Source organism: Danaus plexippus, chromosome 8, assembly GCF_018135715.1.
Source record: "Danaus plexippus chromosome 8, MEX_DaPlex, whole genome shotgun sequence".
NCBI lineage: Eukaryota > Metazoa > Arthropoda > Insecta > Lepidoptera > Nymphalidae > Danaus > Danaus plexippus.
Genome location: NC_083542.1, coordinates 319,492 through 332,427, shown reverse-complemented (window position 1 = coordinate 332,427; position 12,936 = coordinate 319,492). Strand labels below are relative to the sequence as shown.

At 33.1% G+C, this 12,936-nt stretch overlaps 2 protein-coding genes across 3 annotated transcripts; both read left to right on the top strand.

The window, feature by feature from the left end:
• Positions 1 to 7,129: 7,129 nt before the first annotated feature.
• LOC116776001 (large ribosomal subunit protein mL62) lies at positions 7,130 to 9,151 on the top strand. Its single transcript, XM_061521376.1, has 5 exons — positions 7,130 to 7,376; positions 7,454 to 7,555; positions 7,694 to 7,777; positions 8,052 to 8,221; positions 8,520 to 9,151. The coding sequence occupies exons 1-5, from the start codon at positions 7,224 to 7,226 to the stop codon at positions 8,611 to 8,613; spliced, it is 603 nt and encodes a 200-aa protein (XP_061377360.1). The 5' UTR covers positions 7,130 to 7,223; the 3' UTR covers positions 8,614 to 9,151.
• A 173-nt stretch (positions 9,152 to 9,324) lies between these two features.
• On the top strand, positions 9,325 to 12,915 carry LOC116774327 (clusterin-associated protein 1). 2 transcript variants are annotated; one of them, XM_061521284.1, is made up of 11 exons: positions 9,325 to 9,413; positions 9,673 to 9,869; positions 10,119 to 10,289; positions 10,368 to 10,463; positions 10,548 to 10,765; positions 11,144 to 11,276; positions 11,348 to 11,432; positions 11,513 to 11,602; positions 11,800 to 11,928; positions 12,129 to 12,200; positions 12,769 to 12,915. In XM_061521284.1, the coding sequence occupies exons 1-9, from the start codon at positions 9,392 to 9,394 to the stop codon at positions 11,808 to 11,810; spliced, it is 1,023 nt and encodes a 340-aa protein (XP_061377268.1). In that variant the 5' UTR covers positions 9,325 to 9,391; the 3' UTR covers positions 11,811 to 11,928; positions 12,129 to 12,200; positions 12,769 to 12,915. The 2 variants fall into 2 exon arrangements, with proteins under 2 accessions (XP_061377268.1, XP_061377267.1); XM_061521283.1 differs by having other exon boundaries at positions 11,513 to 11,928.
• Positions 12,916 to 12,936: the final 21 nt, after the last annotated feature.

Sequence of the window (12,936 nt, the reverse complement as noted above, 5' to 3'; positions counted from 1 at the left end):
AGGTTTTAAATCTATACGAGAATTATGAATTTGACTTATTGGAATGAACAAAAGTCTTAATTATTTGTTTTTTTCCTTTATCTATTCATTTCCTGTCACTGTCAAAAGATACAGATTAAATAATAAAATTTATTATATTTTAATACAAATATAATTTGAAATAGTAAAATTACTCAATAACATATTATAATCTCATACGTATATATTTTAGTTCAGCAATCTTTATCAAATCCACCTAAATATTCCGGGTGGAGCTTGTTCCGATCGAACCCTTATCAAAATTTAATAGGGGACATTCCTTCCATCTAGGAGGAAGTCAAAGCTAAATGAGGTAAACTAACAATAACCTCATTTTATTAAATATAAACTGAGTGTCGCTTGAATATAATTCCTCTTGATGGTGAGTGGATTTTCTATATAAGCATGACATCTTGACAAGAAATTTAACATTCAGCCTCAATGTGAGAATGAGATTTCGTAAAAAATTCAATCGATTTTGTATGACTCCTTTGTATGGTCTATTCAACTAACACAGCGGCAGCTAGTCAGTATGCCCCTTCTATTATTATAGACGTGAAAGTTTGTAGGTATGGATTGATGAATGTACGTGTGGAAGTTTGTTAGTCCTTTTCGGCAAAATTAATGAAAACAATCGTTTTATTTTGTATGAAACGTTGCATTAATATAACTCATACATTAGAACTACATATTCTTTATCATGTATCCGAAATTTATGTGTAGTTGACGCGGAAAAATGATTTTAATTTGTATGAACTCGCTGAAGTTAAGCTCACTCACTTAGCACTTGCTGAAAGCGATAGATGATAATGCCGCTAAGTTATCATATATGTTTGCTCTTAAGCAAACCGTTTTCTTCTCTTTAAGAAAAAACCGAAGTCTACGAAGGCGAAGTCGTGGGCGCAGACTAGTATTTTATAGTGAATGAAATTGCAGTCTTTACGATGATCAATTAAATGATTGTTGTGTGTGATTTGCGAACCAGTTTGACTCCTGCCATCTGTCATAATTAACAGAAACATCATATTTTAAACAATTTCGTTGAAAGAACTTCCCTTGACGCTAGTTTCACAACGGAAATTAAAATAAAACTATGTTTTGCCAATTGTAATCAAAATTTCGGAAATAATGTAAGAATGAAATAAAAAATTTGCATAATTAGATCTCAAAAATATAGTTTCATTTTAATTGCGTACACGAAAATCCGGGTTATTATTACAACGGAGATTGGTTGGAAAAATTCGGACTTAGTCGAAATATCGATAAGAAAAAATACGCCTCGTCAGAAAATGAAAGAAATAATAAATAATTTACATTCTCCTTCGTTACATTGTATGGTTAACAAATATTCTGCAACAGTGTGTGTATGAAACCTCGTCTCTAAGTGATAATCGTATTAATCTCAACAACGTGGCCAAGTCGCGGACATCAGCTCATAACGTACCTTAATTAATATCTCAACAAGAAGAGCGTGACGCGAGAGAGGTTTACAGACGAAACTAATTGTTAAACAATTACTTGGACTAAGAGTTTTGATAATTACTGGACAAAGATGTAGGAATTATATTTAATATTTAAAAATACATGCAAATACCTTAATGGTATGTACAGGACATATTTGGAACACATTATGAAGATTTTAAGTTTTTAATCATTTGAGAATGACATTACATCACTTAAATGACAGCAAAGTAATACATGGCGATCCTGCTAATTTAAAAATAAATTAATTTGTATATTTTCAGCGCCAGTGTCATGGTAACCCTAGCTGTGCAGTCTTTGTAATGTAAACGTTTCACCAAAAGAGAAACTATAATTAAGTTATTTTATTAACTAATTTAAATGTTTAATTCATATTAAAATTCAAGACACGTTGATATAATTCTTATATTACATTCAGTTTTCGGTAAGGAATAAAACTTAATTAGATTTTGATTTATATATTCAACTTGTTTCAATTTAAAGAAACAAAGGTACTAAATTAAAATAAAATTTTTCTTTAAATATATATTATACAAAATTCAAAGAAGTCATTTCCTATTTTACCTGTATCCAAATTATATATTTGGCATTTACCTCTTGTCATTCGATAGTTTTGACAATTACTAAACGAAAATAAACAAAGATTTTCTTTAATTAGAGCATTAATAATGATCTGTGATTTAATATAGCAATATAAATATAAAACCAGATAACTGTCTCATTAACTTCAAATACGTGATTAGTGAAGCGCGGTAAAAATACAGTTGTATTATCAAATTAATGGTCTCGTGTTGTGCAACAGTAAAAAAAGTCTGTTATTGAAACTAATACAGAACAAATTAACACTAAATATTATGTTTGTTTGATTTTTTACTATTTATAATAACAACTGGATAATTATGAAGATAGCTATATGTATAATAAATGGGAATGTATAATAATGGGAATGTATAAGTTTTATATGTACAGATAAGTAATTAGTGTAGAATAAAAAAGAACTCGGTAGAACAGTTAATAGCGAACATACAAAATAAGTTATACGGTAATGTTTTTTTATACTTATATTTTAATTAAATTTTTTTAACCTTCTTTAATTAATTGTTTATCGTGTCTTTTAATACATACCAGTAGCGCTTGACCGAAACTGTTTTCAGTGAGGGAAGCTTTTTTTAATGAGTGAAGAAGCCTCAATGTGAATATAAAACAAATTATTTTATTACGTGTGTATCTACATTTTGTAGAAAGTTCTTGATGAATTAAAAATAATATCAATTAAATGAGATATATTCCGTAAAAAAAATTACGACTTAAAAGGAATGCTTGATATTCGATATATTTTACGACACGATGAAACAATATTTGACTTTTTTTTGTAACTTAGATCGTATGCAGGTTTATTTTATGTTTATTTTGTCATCAGCAAAAAAAATATGATAAATGCGGTGGTTATACAATATATGTTTTTTTCTTTTATTCTAAAAATCGGGAACTTAAAAGATACATATTGTAATGTGGAAAACATATAAATTTATTGTTTTATTCATATTCAGGTTTGTTACACAATTCTTGAAAAAACTATTTTTAAAAATATTGTTGAATTTATATATAACTATAATTTACTGATGGAATTTTAATACTAGTAAAATGTTTTATAGTAAAGTTGATCACAAACATGGACAAAAGGTAATTGGATATGCTTACGCTGCTTATGGTAGTTGACAAATAATATTAAGTGTTAAAATAAGAGCTCAACCCCAGTAATGTCAATAATGATCAGATTGATTAAGTTAAATATTGATTACGACACTGGCAGAATATACTGTGCGCGTCTTTGCACGCATGACGGCCATATTTAAAACAAACAACCTCATTGTTGATTAATTTTGTTGTTTATTGAAATATATATGATATGTTCTCACAGATAATCAAAAGGCATTGAGAATTAACATTGTGATAATGTTATGAATGATAGTCCAGTATCTTATTATACATTTTTCGGGGCTGAAAGCTAGTCTGTGAGTACAGTGATGTGTGATGTCTTGTGAGGAATGTTAGCGTGCGTGAAGTGTGGCGAGGCGGCCGCGGACGCGACGACGCAGTTTATCATAATTGATGAAAGCAGCACCTTGGTTATTACAGTACACCAAACACTATCACACTATACCGAAGTATAAACTGTGGTCATAATTTAATAATGTGAAACTAAAATGAAGGGTATCTTGTAACTAGTAGTAGACTTTGTAACTGGATATAGCGAGAAAACAAAAATTTTTGAAATCAAGATAGATATAAGCCTACTTAAATTTACATAGGTATTGTGAATATCATAACACATATTTACAATAAATTTTTACACTTCGTTTTTTTATTGCAATAAAAATATTAACATTTAGTCTCATTAATTATATATCATTTTTTTAGTTAAACCCAAAATTGCATTGACATTTGATATTTCAATTCCCATATCTAAAATAAATCATTTTTAATCTCATTCATTTCCATGTTTCGTCGTCGTGTCTACGCTGTACTGTCTACAATGTTTATCCATAGCGTGGTGCTGTCATCTCCAGTGTTGCCGTATATTATGTTTCATACAATTTGTTACATATTTCAGATGTCATTTAATAAATGTCTATTCAAGAGCACGCAGATTAAAAATACTTGTTATACGGTAATCCTTAACTCAGTGGATAAACGTTGAATGACATATTTTTAATAACTTTCCCTATATTATATTTTTGTAAAATTTGTAGTTATATCTGTATTTCTATTTAATAAAATAAATAACTGTAAACTTTTTTGGCAAGAAAACAAAACAAACAAATATATTCAAATATTTATAACCTAACATTCCGTTGTAATGATAGATGCGTATGAAAAAGCAATACAAAATCCCAGAAGATGCGTCGGCCTCCAGACCAGACATAGATAACTATGTGTATTCGCGAATTTTAAAGTGCGTTTACTACTCAGAATATTAAGCAACAAAATATAGAACTTAAAGACCTATTACAAAATACAAATTAGACACATAATATATAAATTACAACCATCCTTTGAACGTGTATTAAATATTATATGATTATAGTTAACTAAGTTGCATTGTTCTTCATTTCATGATGCTGACCACCTATGATAATGTCAATGTCATTTTGTTTGACATATCCTACGACTTCGTGTTGAAGTTTGATTCAGTACACCTTTTTAGTAATTGCCTTAAGTATTTAATATATATTAACAAATATTAATCGGATAAAAACAGTTAACAATGTTGTTAAGAACAATGTTATAGATAAAAACAATTCTAAATGCATTTTTCTTTTGTTTTAATATTTTTAATTAATATAGAATATAATGTTATCCAAACAGACTTTCACGAATAATATAAATAACATTTTATTGGCGATCAGATAATTTTAATGTACAGTTACACATAAAACGAGTCAAACACGATAAAATTATTGTCTGAAGTCTTAGAAACGAGAGAGGGCGCCACCGAGCGGAACGGGATCCTAATTAAAAGATTTAGAGCGTAAAACTCGCTGGCGTTAGGAAATTAACATTTTTCATAAAGTAAATTAAATTATAACTCGAGAAAGATTCTAAATGGCTCGGGTTTTTGAATAAAAGAATTAACTTTCATCTGCTTTCATCCTTCATGTTGGAAACCCAGTTAATATGTATATTCAAAGAGTCAATAGAAACAAGTGGAAACAAGTTTGTAAATGAACATCGATAATGCTGAGTAATATTTGTGGTCTAAAAAAAATATCAAATATTTATTAAATAACAAGGGTCCCTATTAAGAAGGGCATGTCCTTTATTTTAATTAATTCACTCATGTTTTCCTTTTAACTGAATTCATGTATGTTATTGTTTAATTTTATATCTCTTACTTCATTGTAAGGAGACATTTTAGTTGACAGCTCTGTGTCAATCTAACATTAAAATGGGAACAAATCTGACGTGGAAAAGGTTACAAACAAAATATATGACACACAACATTTGGATCCTTGTTTTTATGAATAATTTTCATTGTGTTTAATAGCATTAAATAAATGTCATTTATTTAAAATCAACAATATTATTGATTTAGATATATTTCCAATTTGTATTGAATAATTCCGTGGTAATCTTTGCTTTCTTGTAGGTAATCCCCAGTATTATCGGATCTCATTTCGCTGGTGCTAAGCTGTCTGTTATCTATGTCACTGGGAATGCTCTTGATATTGCATAAGATGTGGATATGAGACTTTTGATATACATTGAACTATCATTTCTATTTTCGTCTATACATTGTCAATTGCCTATACGCAAATCTGATTGTACCTATGAAGTAATTTCACTTGGCACATGCTCTTCATTTTGTCATTGTAAACATCGCTGTTAGTAGCATTTTCGCCGGAGAAAGGTCATTTTCGTAAATTTTCTTTGACTGATACACCACACCTCTCTGCGCAAAGAATGAAATTGGTTTCATAACTAAACAAGTCTTGTAGGGGACCAATAGAATTTCTAACAAATCCTAATCTTGTAGATGTATATCAATTTCCCGAAACCATCTTTTTATATCATTCTCTGTAATCGCCGCACTTGCCGCTGTTATTGCTTCAGGAGTTCTTAAAACAATATCCGACATAAATCTTTTATCTCCAGTTGCGGTTTTTATAAATTGTGATAAGATAATAAGAAGGTTTTCTTTGTTTTCTTCCTCTTCAGAAAACCAAAATTTTTATGTTATATTCTTCGTCTGTTTTAAGTACTAGACTCCGACCTGGGTGTAGTTAATGATCTGGTTGTAAATGCGAAATTATAACGTACATCGATAATTTTGACATTGTTTCGGTGCTTAGTTTTTGACTATATTATTTTTAATAGCAGTTAAAGTTTTTGGATTTTCTACACTATTTTCTTTTTGCTGCCATATTTGTCTTTTTCCTATTACCTTCTAACTTCTTTTTAGTAGTTTCTCATTGCTTTTCTTCATCGCTTTCTATTAAGTCTATGAGAATTAAAAATGTTAAGGTAACAACAAATAAATAGCACCTTATATTTAAGTAATTATGGAAATTGATGTTATAGGAAATAGATTAGGTGTTACTAAATTTATATAAAGCCTTTTCATGTAGAAACTTAAAACCACTTTTTAATAAAATTTATAAATATGCTAATAAAAGGGGTTTAGAGAGCTTATTGTTCCTAAAGTACATAAAATACAAGTATTATTAAACGGAATAGTTGCAATATATTATTATATCCAAAGTTCTTACCTTAACACTAAAGCTAAGTAACTTTTTATCATTACCACAAATATCAGCTGGTGTTTCTAAATCGCCATAGATGTTATTCAGAAATAGAAGTTTACTTCCGTAGAAAAATAATATTAATTACTTTTCAATGCATTATGAACCTTAAAAATCTATGGTTTCCTTGTCTTTATACACAATATTCTAAATTGTCAACAATTTGAGTAATGCCACAAAATTGAACGATTTCTACTGTATACTGTAGATTTTAAATATATTATTCTTAGTTTTAATTACGGTATACTTATTTCCATCTTAAATGTTTTCCAATCTATATGGAACCTATGGCAAAAAGTAAAATTAAACTGTCAATCCTGACCACTGTCAGTGTCAAAATAAAAAAATAATTCTAGGTTACGATTTAAAGTATCCTTAGAAGTCCGAAGTATTTGTTGACTAAACCGCATTATATTAAAAATGGCATTAATGCCGTTGCGAAGGCAATTAATGCAAATAGTTGCGACACAAAGTCCATTTTCTACACTCCAGAGATGTATGGCTTATAAAAGTTCATTATCTTTGGAGACATTGTATCCGAACAGTAGTTTAAAGCTTTCTACACCTGCATTTGTTTGTATATTTCTGTTTAGCTCTTAAGGTTGACTCTTTAAAATTTTGTATAAATTTGCAATGCCCTTTCTTTTCAGACGCCAGACCCTAAAGAAAAATTTTCAGGATATATTCCAATGGACAAACTTGACATAAAATATAGCGCCAGTTCAGGACCCGGTGGACAGAACGTTAACAAAGTTTGTATGGCTTCATTTACTATTGATATACATTTGGCAATAAATAATATTTTTTAACTAAAGGTGTATTTTATCATTTTAAAGTTAATAATGAAAACATATACTATGACAATACCAATTCATTCTGTCTTTATACAGGTTCATACAAAAGTAGATCTCAGGTTCAGAGTGAGTGAAGCTGACTGGATTCCGGCAGAGATCAGAGAGAAACTACAGGAACTGGTACATTCATAATTAAATATATTATTTAACATCATACAGATGTTTGTTTTCTGGAGAATAATACACTTGTGAATTTAATTGAAAGTTTAAAATCTCACTAAACCTTCATACTCTAGAGTAGAACTTACTAAATGTGGACTAAATAGACAAAAAGTGGTCTTTAAAATAGGTTTATAATAAGATCAATTTAAAATACACATTTTTTTTTGTGTATAACTTTCCAATTCTCTAATGAAACATAATAATTGACTTAACATATTATTGTAACCCCCAGCACAACAATAAACTGACCAAGGAGGGGTATTTGGTGATCCGTTCCGACGTGACTCGTTCCCAACAACTGAACTTGGCCGACTGTCTACAGAAGTTGAGGAACATGATCAGAGACGCTGCCGTCACTAAACGGGAGCCGTCCCCTGAAACAGAAGAAAGAATAAGGCAAAGGTGATAATACGGAATATCAATTAACCTAATATCATAAATTGAATACAGTATGTTTCTCTTGATATTTATAAAGAATGCTAGGTATTGAAATTTCTAGTATTTTGTATGTGGCGACAATTAAATAGCACTTTAGACTTAACAAAGTATATTTATTAAGTGGATTGTGTGTGACTAACATTGAATCAACAGTTAATGGCAGGTTAAACTTGTGTAGTATATTGACAATCCCCAAAAGGACACGGTGTTGTCTTCAAACAGTTCTCATAGTACGACATGTTGACTGGTTCTTGTGTTCCAGACACCTGAAAGCCTCCCGTCTGCGAGTGGCCGTGAAACGTGAGGCAGCTCTGAGACGTTCCCTGAAGCAGTCACCCACCGTCGTGGACTTATGATTCTTTCATTAAATTGGACACGCTCACTGTCTGAGGTTTCAGCAGACAACTGTTAATTGATTACATGTGTTATGATTGTTTTGATTGCCAGTCCTATTGTCAAACTTCCAAGAGCCTTAACAGTACAAAGTTCTTTACTTTAATGACTTGACAACAAAACATATATGTATTCACCAAAAATACTGAACCTGTTTTGGTAAATGTATTTAAATTTTGTTGAATATCTGTTTCTTCATAATGTTTGCGTTTTCTTTGAAAATTATTTATTTGTGTTTTGTTATAGTGTGCGTTTTGTTCATATCTTGTATAAATTGCTGAAACCATTTCAGACTGTATCCACCATTTTGTTGTTGCTGTGGGAAGTCGCAAACAAAATGGTGGCTTATAGGTATATTCACTTACTGCTCTGTAATTATTGATATTAAATGACAATCAATTTACGTCACTAAGTGTATGCCTACGCGTGTCCAATTTAATGTTTCATTAAAAAGTGTAGCTGTGTAATATAGATTCTAGATATTAAATAAAGATTATACTATTCTTGTGTTTTCTTTTTAATTTTAACTCAAATTATTGAAAAACCTTAAAATTCTAATTTGTTATTTCCTTCATAAATGAAACTTTTTGTTCCTCATGTGTTACCAGCGTACGTAGCGTAGTCTTAATATTTTTTTTTATAATAGCAACCCCTGGTTGTCATGGTGACGCGTTGCAGTATTAAAAGTCAATACAAACTTTTTTTAAGAGTTTGAGATTTGTTACGTTAAATATTGTTATCATGTCTTACAGAGATTTAAGAAGTAAGTTGTACATAAATAATACCTTATTTAAAATACGTTCTGTTGAGGAAACTTAAGAACGTGAATCATGCCACTAAAAATTACTTCAGTTTAAAATTCATATGTTGCCAAGTCGAAAATGTATTAGATTTCATTTATGACTCGGTAAATATATTTCTCTGATTACAATTAAAACTCATATTAATTCATGTGCAGGTTTTTAGAAACATCCATGATTACATTATATCGTCCATAAATGAAGTCTTTGACTTGGATATAGATTTCAGCGAAGCCATGCGGTCGCTTGGGTTTCCTCAGCTGATTTCTCTGGAGAGTTTCCGCAGTCCAAACTGGCCGCTAGTGGAATCCTGCAGTCGCTGGCTGGCGGCGCGAGTGGAGCCCGACGCCTTACTGGCGGGCGGCGCCGACACTCTCGAACAGAGGGTGGCGCTCGTCACTCACGCCACCGAACTGTTTGTGAGTTTAGACAATTGTAATGTATGATCCGTTCTGAGTTAGTTACGACTGAAATTTAAAATTTCACAGCTAGGAAGACGATCCTACGAGACTTTGTAAGTTTTAAATACCAAAGACGTAAATGACTCAAATGATTACCTGATATCCTTAGTACATTTACAAGTACTACTTTTTATTTTATACAAATAATAATATTAAGGTATATATAACTTTCAAAGAAAATCAGTTTATCAATGGTCTTATATTCAGCATTCTCGAGCGAATCTAAAGTTGAATGGGAAACGAATCTATGGCGCGGACGGTTGGGCGGTGCGGGAGTTGTTGAAGGTGGCCAACCTGCTGCGATCGGCTCTGGACACGCCGCGCCATGACGACCAGCTCGCTGACACCGACACGCTCGTGTATGACGTCAGCAATAGAGTGTGTATCGTCGAAGGAGTCGAATATTTTTATCGGAACCTTATTCATCATGTGGTCCGCCATTAATGTTTTGTTTAGATCGGGGAAATCAAACAGGCGCGGTCTCTGGCAACGGAAATAACTGCACAAGGAGCATTTTTATACGATCTGTTGGCAAAAGAACCCGAAAATAAGGTCGACGAAAACAAATATAATTAAATTTTAGCATTTGACTGATATTCTTTACAATCTTTCTATTTTCCTTCCATCTTAACTCAGGATCACAGAAACAAAGCTCTGTCTCGTCAAATGGACCTGTCGTCTCTGGAGACGGCGTTGTCCCGCGCGGTGGAGGCGATGTCGTCTCGAGTGGACGCCGTGAGGGAACAGACGGCCAGCGTGGCGGCCAGCGAAGCCGCGCTCGACGCCAAGATAGAGAGGCGCAGGGCTGAGCTGCAGAGAGCCGAGAAGAGACTGCTCACTCTACAGAAGATCAAGTAAGAGAGGACTGATAAGATAACAGTGAGGAAGCGTCAAGAACCAGGACGAGATCTAATATGCGATTTCATTTATAGTGATCTAATTTTAATAAAAAACAATAATACTGGAGTTTTTTCTATAGTATTAATGTTACACAGAGTAAAGCTATATTGGAGAGCGAATTCAAGTGATGCTAGTAATGTCCATTAATCACGGTTACTACTTGCAACTTGTTTTACATTGTAGAAATCTCCCGTGTTTTTCTTGCCGGGGTCACCATAGACTTATTAACTGTTTTAGTCAAAACTATTTCCTCCACTCTCAGGTATTACAGCAATCTATAATTCTTCCCCAGTCTTGAGTGTAGTTCTACTATATTCTACCTTTTCTTCTAGACCTGCCTACCAGAGTGAGTTGACATCTCTAGAGACGGAGATAGCGAGTCTGTGGGATCATTACGTGTTGAGGTATCGCTGTGTGGAGGCTCTGAAACACAGACTCAGCGTGCTGGAGACTGCTCAGGCTGAGGTGGAGAAACTTGCTCGGAATACATTATAATAATTTCTTAACATCTTCTGAGAGTGGACCGTTACCAACAGGCAGCCGAGGAACAACAAGCCGCCATAATGCAGCTCATTCACAAGTATGAAGCCGAAGACGTGCTCGGGAAGCTCAGCGACTCCGGTAACAACAGACACTTGATAAGTATCAAATGATAGCAACATTGGAACGTCTGTAACATTCATTCATAATCCGTAATCAAGATGAGCTGGATTCCAGCGACGAAGCCAAAGAGAGCAAGCAGCCGCGCCCGCCCACCAGACCCAAGACAAGGCTTCGCATTAAAACCGCAGGTACCTTGACCCTCACACCGCAATGAGCTCCCCATTGAATGAAAACGATGAATTCTTCTCATTTCGACTCTTTTTCTGAGGAAAACACATAACACATGTATAATGTCGATGTTTTACAAGTTCTAAGACTAGTCATTTTTATTAATAGTATCAATTTTTTCCGTGTCATTTTACTTGGTTCATTTTAAGACTGTTAGTTATTTATTGACGTCATCTTCTCTCTGGTGGTGGTTCTGAGCGCGGATCTCTCGTCAACCGCACAACCCGCCTGTCCTCGGACTCCGGCTCCAGCTCCGACAGCGAGCTCTCTGACCCGCAGCTCTATGGTAAAATTCTATTATATACACCCTTCCCCTTTACTAATGTTGTCCCGTGTCTGTGTCTGTTTGAGAACTAGACCTTTGTTTTCGAACTACTATCCTCATACTATATTGAGTGTAAACTTCACATTAATTTATTTCTTCCGGTACTCCTATCTCTCCCCTCTCTCTCTCTCTAGTTACTGTAATCTCTTCTCTCCCCGTAGGTGGAGGCTGGCGTCCCCGACCTGCAACACGCACACTCGGAGCCCCCGGCGACTACGAGGATATTGTGCAAGGTTAAAATATTATATGTTCTTCAGATTCCTGGTTTGAGTTTACTCAGCACCAAAAAAAGATAGATGTTTGATCATGAGAACCAACGTCTCGGTGGAAGTCCTACAGTTATTTTGTCTGTTTGTGAGAGTCAGAATGGCAAAATTACTAAAATGTAGTGAGCCACCGAGCAGACAGCTGGTGCTGTGTTTGGTCTTTTTACATACAAGACGATTTTTGAATACAGAATAAAAAAGAAATAATGTCACCTTAGACTTATTCATTAGTATTCGCGAGTATTCATTTAATTAAAAGCAAGATTTTCGGATATATTACGATTTTTTTTAATATTTTAAAAATTTACATACTCCCGACGGTCTGTCCGTGATCACGATTGCTGAAAAGTAATCGAAACGTCGGGATTATGTAGTTTTTAAATAATTATAAACGCGTAGTGTCTAAGGTAATATTAGTGTTATTAAAAATAAATAATGTCACAAAAGTCATGGAGCACTGTTTGAAATTAATTTTAATTTCGTGTAAGAGTTAAGTTCGCAGCTGTCACGGGTTTAGTAATAAAATATGATCCAGGTGTCGAGGAACCCGTCCAGGTGCTGTCTGAAGGATCGGAGGGTTCCTTGGAGAGTGAACTGAGACTCACGGAGCGAGTGGGCAGGAACTCCGCTCTCAGTGATAATGAATTCTAAACATATTAATAATAAATATTAGAAATATAAATCATTTGTTTAAACACATCCC

What these genes read in the sequence shown, in the direction of transcription:
- LOC116776001 (XM_061521376.1), top strand. Translation starts at nt 7,224, where the DNA reads ATGGCATTAATGCCGTTGCGAAGGCAATTAATGCAAATAGTTGCGACA. An exon ending in GTGGACAGAACGTTAACAAA is followed by an intron (nt 7,556 to 7,693) that starts GTTTGTATGGCT and finishes GTCTTTATACAG; the next exon opens with GTTCATACAAAAGTAGATCT. An exon ending in GAGAGAAACTACAGGAACTG is followed by an intron (nt 7,778 to 8,051) that starts GTACATTCATAA and finishes TGTAACCCCCAG; the next exon opens with CACAACAATAAACTGACCAA.
- LOC116774327 (XM_061521283.1), top strand. Translation starts at nt 9,392, where the DNA reads ATGTCTTACAGAGATTTAAGAA. An exon ending in CTCACGCCACCGAACTGTTT is followed by an intron (nt 9,870 to 10,118) that starts GTGAGTTTAGAC and finishes TCTTATATTCAG; the next exon opens with CATTCTCGAGCGAATCTAAA. An exon ending in TGGAGACTGCTCAGGCTGAG is followed by an intron (nt 11,277 to 11,347) that starts GTGGAGAAACTT and finishes CGTTACCAACAG; the next exon opens with GCAGCCGAGGAACAACAAGC.